The sequence below is a fragment of the Mercenaria mercenaria genome, chromosome 19 (genome assembly GCF_021730395.1).
Source record: "Mercenaria mercenaria strain notata chromosome 19, MADL_Memer_1, whole genome shotgun sequence".
Classification (NCBI taxonomy): domain Eukaryota; kingdom Metazoa; phylum Mollusca; class Bivalvia; order Venerida; family Veneridae; genus Mercenaria; species Mercenaria mercenaria.
The window spans coordinates 13642007-13649865 of record NC_069379.1 but is presented as its reverse complement, the minus strand read 5'-3'; the positions used below and the strand labels follow the sequence as shown (position 1 = coordinate 13649865).

At 35.9% G+C, this 7859-nt stretch overlaps 1 protein-coding gene across 1 annotated transcript in view; it reads right to left on the bottom strand.

Annotated features, from left to right (window-relative positions):
- Window positions 1–2977: 2977 nt before the first annotated feature.
- Window positions 2978–7859, bottom strand: part of LOC123542818 (aminopeptidase N-like) — a 29741-nt gene continuing 24859 nt past the window's right edge. Inside the window, exons 21-24 of the mRNA XM_053531146.1 lie at window positions 7668–7718; window positions 4797–4878; window positions 4378–4525; window positions 2978–3100 (exon numbers count right to left, since the gene is read on the bottom strand). Coding sequence (XP_053387121.1) covers window positions 4379–4525; window positions 4797–4878; window positions 7668–7718 — 280 coding nt within the window. The 3' untranslated portion in view covers window positions 2978–3100; window position 4378. The remainder of the gene's footprint in view (window positions 3101–4377; window positions 4526–4796; window positions 4879–7667; window positions 7719–7859) is intronic.

The following is a 7859-nucleotide window of genomic DNA, read 5'->3' as shown; positions in this document are numbered from 1 at the left end:
AACATTTTTACTTTTACTGTAGGTGTACGAAAACGAAGCATCCGAGATCCATTGGTCCCCCCACCCCCGTACTGATGTGGGATTAGAGTCAGGCTTGATGTAAACAATTCGTTATCAGAGGTGACTGGCTTATGGAAGAAACCAGCGAGCGCTCTTATACCAGGACCAATTCTTGTAAGGGCACCTAGGGTGGTTTTTTTTCACCGTCATAAACTAGGAAATCTACCAAATGGCATTATATCTGAATAACAGTAATCCGACCAAAACAAATCATTGATAGGGCTTTGTAAATCCAATTCTAATAATTTTACTACCACACATCCAACAGTCGTATAGAAATTTTTCAAAGACTTAAAACTGAACAGGCTTTTTCGAAAAATAAATCCGTTGGTATCACATTTACTGTCCTAACAGAGCAGGAGGGAGTCCCACATATTACGTACAACACACACTGAAACATGAAATTTGCAGAAACAAAAGTCATCAATTCGCCACCCTGACCTTGACCTTTTGATCATGAGCAACTGTAATGGGTCATGAAAGGTCATAACTGCGTTTAGTACTCATACCCTGTATTAAACAACCAGCTACAGAAGCGACACAGTCATGCTGCATAAGATTCAATTTGGTAATTGCTAAAGACAAGTTGAAATTAGACAAAAAATCAGTTTGGGAAGTTAGCTGACCAATCGCTTAAGGCAAGTGGTTGCTTAATACAGATAGACAAGATAGAGAAAGTTCTATGTACAAATTGTTAATGAAAATACGCCCTTAGAGTGTTTTTTTTCTGTCTTTAGCTGTGACAAATCCTATACTTGAATTCTTTCAGTTATACATTTTATATCCAGTTTTAAAACTTAAAGGCCATTATTACGGTGACACTGTTTCAGTATGGAAGCCCTGGTGGGACAATTGATCTTCTGACTTCTAACTTCTGACTTCCAACTTTTTGATTTCCTACTTCCTACTTTAACTTCCACACTTTTGACTTCTAACTTCCGCACTTCTGACTTCCAACTTCCTGACTTTCGACTTCTGATTTCCAACTTCCACACTTCTTACTTCCTTCTTCTAACTTTCGCACTTCTGACTTCTAACTTCCGCACTTCTGACTTCAACTTCCGACTTCCACACTTCTTACTTCCGACTTTCAAAAAGGAAGTTAGAAGTCAGAAGTGTGGAAGTTAGAAGTCAGAAGTGCGGAAGTTAGTAGAGGGAAGTAAGAAGTCAAGAAGTCGGAAGTAAGAAGTGTAGAAGTTGGAAATCAGAAGTCGACAGTCAGGAAGTTAGAAGTCAGAAGTGTAGAAGTTAGAAGTAGAAAGTAGAAAGTCAAGAAGTTGGAAGTGAGAAGTGTGGAAGTTGGAAATCAGAAGTCAAAAGTCAGGAAGTTGGAAGTCGGAAGTATGGAAGTTAGAAGTCAGAAGTGCGGAAGATAGAAGTAGGAAGTTGGAAGTCAAGAAGTTGGAAGTGAGAAGTGCAAAAGTTAGAAGTCAGAAGTGGGAAGTACTGAAATCAATTGTCCCTCCAGGGCTTCCATACCTTTGGTATATATTCAAGGTAAGTTGAACTATTTTTTACCGAGCATGAGTACATGTAAGTTTGTGATTTAGTCCACGGCTGCCTAAAATATGGTGATACAGTAGGCCACATTTTCCGGTCTGTAACGATAATTACGTCATAGGTGGTAAATTATTCCGCATTGAACTACATTTTACAGGGGATAGATACGTTGTGAAAAGTCTATTCCTGATTAAATTCTGCGCGGTTACACAAAGAAGGGGATGTTGATAAATCACCTCTCAAAAATGTTATTTGATTTGTTTTCAAATTTCGGCTCTTGTCATGTTTTTGCATGTTGCATACAATATAAGTTATAAAATCTTTTTAAGTATACTTTATCGAATCTAGAGTGATCACTAAATCACTATCCCTCAATCGCCCGCCGCTTGACTCTGAGGAAGAAAACAATATCCGGTATCAGCATGGTTTTTGTCACTAAAGTGTGACCTTGACATGTATATACAATAAAAACGTGTTTTTGAGTTTAATCTTTATCAAGCTTTCTATACTTGTGCAATGATCAAAACTTGAATATTTCTGCTTAAAAGGCATACAAACACTAAATAGAAAAATGGCGCGAAAAAAAATGGTAGTCGCATAATGGCGGATACAAACAGTCCTCAGTTTTTTCGCTGTGTAGAGCTATTTTCCTTATTTTCTTTGCAATTGTTTTGGTAAAATCACATGACAGCTCTATGCTTGACATGAAGATAGCATTTTGATCATGAAATAACACAATGACAAAATTTTTCATGGAAACTTAGATCATACACCACCAGTATAATTTGGGGTCTCATTTTTTAGCTGATTTTGCAGTTTCTGTGTTTGACTGAAATTATTTTTCTTGCATCAAACATGACCCCCACTTTTCTTTTGATTTTTAGTTAGCACTGACAATATTCTTCAAGAAAATGTAAGTTACAGAAATTTAAAATGGGTCCTGATGTGTGCTGCGGTCATTGGAAATAGGTCAGTTTTATATAGAATAAAGAACAACAACTATTTAGTGTGTTATAACCTAAAAGGACACTTGTGGCAAAGATTTGTGGGCGTGAACTGTGTTGCACCCTTCAATATCTTTCGTGAAAAGACTTCATCCTCATCTGCTATTTACGGAATCCTGTTAGGTACCATGTCGTATGCCGTCCGTCGCGCGATGTTGTGTCGCATTGTCGTGCGTCGACCTCAAAGCGCTACGGATGACAAACGACATGGCTCTAACAGGAATCCTTAGAATAGCATATTTTTTGGTTGCGTTCTGTGGCTATTTTTCTAGTTATTAACGGGGTAAACAGTTCTATAGGATAACAATTCCATTTTCTTCTTGAATTCCATGTCTACAAAGATACCACCTGCATAAAAAGACCACTTTCAGGCTGACATTTAGTTTGAAAGAAACATTAAATGAAGAATAATATCTTGTTGCAAAATGTTTATTTCGTGTCAAAATTGTAATTAAATGACGCTCAGGGTCCATTGATAATTCTTCTCTAATCAGGGTTGTCTTTTCTTGTCTCTTTGACATTATGTTGCGTTGCTTCTGAAATGATATGAAAAGACTCATGAAAAACTCGTGCATTCAAAACTCATGCACTCTGTTCTGCGAAGCTTATCTGAAAATTGATACTTACATTGGATAAGTTTCATAAATAGGTTGTTAAAACAAACATCTTTCGGCGTTTTACATGTGTTCTATGCATTTAAAAAGTGTGTAGTAAATTCGTTCCTATTTGTTTTTGTTACCCTAATAAACTGTTTAGTGTCGAATGGAATTTATTGCACGTCTTACACCTGTTTAGTACGGTGCCCCTAAAGTGACATGTTACACAATTTTTTTCCAATTAGGTAATGTGAGACTTTTTTTATTTCGTTTAAACGAAATCATCATTTCGTTTAAACGAAATCATAAGTTATTTCGTTTAAACGAAATGATTATTTCGTTTAAACGAAATGATTTCGTTTAAACGAAATAAAAAAAGTCTCACATTACCTAATTGGAAAAAATGTGTGTAACATGTCAGTTTAGAGGCACCGTAGTTTAGTATATAAGAATGTCATCAATGCAATTTGGCATGTAGACCGTAAGCTAGATTTCACATTTAAAAAGTGTGCCAAGTTTTGATAATGTCATTTTGGATAAAATCAAGCTGTTGAATAATTTACAGGCTAGCTTTTCCATTTCGTAACTAAATCTAATATTGGTTGAACATTTTCATTTTCTGATGAACATACCTATTTAGCTACTTTAGCCAGAGCCATGAATTTATTTAAGTTACCAGTGCATGTAAGCTTTATAATTAAGTGGAATGGGCCAGTAAAAATATTTGCCTTTTCAAAATGGAGTGATTTCAATATATATATGCTTTATAGACAAAGAATCCAGTTTGTCCGGAAATTATAATATTTTTATTTAATTTTCTAAAACCGAAATGCGTTCTTGTCTGAATGTTTAAAATACAGCAACACTTGCCTCCTCATTTGGAAATGAAGCCTGTGGTGAAAATAGGAACGAACTTTTTACACACCCTTTATATATTTATGGATGAAGACTTCAAAAAACTGTAGATCTCGATATTAGTGTTTGTCAAAAAAAAAAAACACTAGCATTTTCGTTACAGAAAAACTAGAATGTTCGTCACAGTAAAATCTGGTGGAATGCTCGCGCAGTGGTTCCCAGCTTGACAATTAATTTGCCATTGCACGCACAGAAGGCCAGGTAAAAAACCTATATGGGATTCGAAAGCTTCGGGTGTTTTTTTCGTTGTTTTCAAACAAAACTCCTGAAATAATATCGACCCGTGCCGGAGTAATACGTACCTCAGTGTCCTTGACCACGTAGCCAGCTCCTGATCACTCCGAGGTTTGCAGTCATCCAGTCGATATTACTTTTTGTCTTCTCAAGCGCTTGAGCAAAAGCACGTGCGCCGGAACCTAGGTCGGGTTTACTGTCCACAAACGCTTTCAACTGTTAACCGAAATAACTAAATTAATTACTTCTTTATTGAACATCCGTGCTTCAATAAACAGCCAAAGTTTCGTTATTAAAATAAATGTTCGCGAAATGACTTTGACCAAAACTATTTCCTACTTTTCAGTAAATACAGCACACTGCGAATGGTGGAACTTTGTGTTTTGCAAGCAAGGCATTAATAAACAATAAACAGCCTCCCGACAGTTCAATTTCCGAACATACACATATAAAGCCTTTCATATGATTAAAAAATTAGCTACTTTACCTGGTCATAATCGAACTGTGTATTGAACGATGATGTAATTCCGCTTATCAGAGAGGAAAATGAAAACGATCCCTTTCCAAATCTATAAAAATATTTTTTTCAAGTCTATAGAAATGATAAATGATATACACTCAAACTTGCATTAAGCTGCCAGCCAAGGGAGCTATACAATATCGATGTTTTAGGCAGGTGTCTGCCAAAGAAAAGTGGAAATAAGAACGAAAAATGTCAATATTGGAAGTTAGGCTATCTAATAGACTGCTTATATGGAACAGAATTAGGGCAAAATCCGCATTGTGCTTTCGTATATCCAGTCTTGCGATTTACATGTATGCATTTGTGATTCTCATGTTCACATGCTTCCTTCTGACATCCCATTTTGCTTTGTTACATGTCCATTTGTGCATCCTATGTTTGCGTGTCTCTTTCTGATATTCAGACATGCTTAATTCTGGGAAATGACCTGTGCTTTATATCACCTAGTTTTATAACCCCGAAGACACATGTGAAGTTACAATTCAATATCTGCATTAGTTTTGGAGATAGTAACTTGCACGCAAAACTTTAACCAGGATTTTCTAAGTCTAAAAGGCGGCATAATTTAGCCAAAATACATGTCAGAGTTATGGAACTTAATCTAGTGAGGTTGGTAATTGACCTATAAGAAAGTAGTACAAGAAGTACAAGAAAAAATAAGTTTCAAAGCTATATGCCTTAAAGTAATATCTATATGTACTAGCAAGCAAAACTTTAACCAGTATTTTCTAAGTCTAAAAAGGGGAATAATTTGGCCAAAATACATGTCAGATTTAGAAGGACTTGATGCTATCATCTAGTTTTATAACCCCGAAGACACATGTGAAGTTTCAATTCAATATCTGTATTAGTATTTGAAGACAATAGCTTGCCCGCCAGACTTTAGGCCCTCACCAGGATTTTCTAAGTACAAAAGGGGCATAATTCGGCCAAAATGCAAGTCAGAGTTATGGGACTTTATGCTGTCACCTTCTTTTATAACCGAGAAGACATATGCGAAGTTTCAGTTCAATATCTGCATTAGTTTTGGAGATAGTAACTTGCATGTAAGACTTTAACCAAGATTTTCTAAGTTGGACAGGGGGCTTAATTTGGCCAAAATACATGTCAGAATTATATGACTTGACCGAGTGAGGTTGGTAATTGATCTAGAAAAAGGAAAAATAAGTTTCAAAGATATATGCCTTTAAATGATAGCCTTATGTACTTGTATGCAAAACTTTAACCAATGTGTGACGCCGACGCCGACGCCAGGGTGAGTAGAATAGCTAGACTATTCTTTGAATAGTCGAGTTAAAACGAATGGTATCTCAATTAACTTAATGCAATAAATAAGATGTGTACATGTTTGATGATACACAAGCCTTTTCGAACTTGATTACCGGACGCCTAGACAAATCAAACAGGTTAGGTCCGGTCACCGGACACAAAGCCAAAATGCGGAGTGTCGTATTTTTTTCCCCGTGACTTAGCGGAAGCGTCCGAGCACGAATATAAAAGCGCCCTCTGGTATCATAATGAGAAATGTACATTATGGTAACCTTATTATGCTTAGTGCTATGCTGCATTCTGCATTGTGACAAGTGAGATTGTGTTTCTTTAAAACTTTATAAGTTATTCATGCGTACGAGTAAGCACATTCAACCCGTTCAGGAGCCATTTCTGTCCATATCATCAGCATATAGACAATATAAACTCATGTCATGGGGAAGGTGTGTCTTGGTTAACCACAAGCTACACCGAGTGATGCATGTCACATTGCAGCATGACCGAAAGCAAGATAATGTCATAGACTAATGAAGAAGTAACCATGATATAAAAATGAAACAATTAAGCATGTATGAATGTCAGAAAGGAATATGTAAACATAAGATGCACAAATGGTCATGTAACAATGCAAAATGGGATGTCCGAAGGAAACATGCGATCATGCGAATAACGAATGCATATATGTAAATCGCAAGATTGGATATACAAAAGCACAATGCAGTTTTTGCCCTAATTCTGTTCCATATGCTTAAAGCAAGTGGCTGCTTAATACAAAAGACCGCTAAGGCAGGTTCAGCTGTAGCGAAAAACATAAATTTAAATGATTTAAAAGAAATAATTCAGTAGTTAAAACGACTTGAAATATATTTCACGAAAGTGTTTCATTTTAACAAGAGAATAATCTCAGTTTTCAACGATTCACTCTGCTGTTTACATACCTTATATGTATGCGCGGTCTATTGTTATGCGTCCTATACATACTATTTATATAACGTACATGTATATATATGAGCACAGTCTAGCAAAAAGGGGTCTTGTGGGCAAAATTTTCGATTTTTGGATTTTTCATTCATCGAATGTATCACTCTTTACCCTTTCTTTTAGTACCAAAATTATGCATTTATAAAATCTGGTCAAGATACCACACTAAGTAGAGTAACATGGTGTTCAATGTAGAAAAAGGTATAAATGACGTCAAAAATGCGTTACATGACGTCTCCGAAGAACTGTTTTAAAGAACTGCATATATTATGTTAGAGCGCAAAAATAAACAAAACTTGAATATTATGACCATGATAAAACAACTGAGAAGAAATGAACGTTTATCGCAAAATACTCAGTTCATATAGATTTTGATAGAATATAATCATTTTTAAAGCGTGCTTGTTTTCTGTTTAAACTTCTGCAGATCGCCTCTGAATATGTTGCTACCCTTGAATCTAACGGGCTCGGACACGGGCTCAGGTACCAACCAATCAATCAGGATTTCGAAGACGTTTTATCACAAAATATATACTAAAATACAATAATATATAAGAACTTGAGAAAGTGGATAGAGCTACCTACTCTTGTAGCAGGAAATCCCAGTTCTGTTGGAAGAACTTCCAGGCAAGTGATCTGAAAAAAAAAGATATACATTGAAGTCTTTAAAAGAGCTATACAAATGTAAAAATTATATGATAAGGTATTTTGATACGCAGCTCAAATCAGCTGGAAGCTGATCACGTGATTTTGAATTTGTATGACTTATATTTTTCG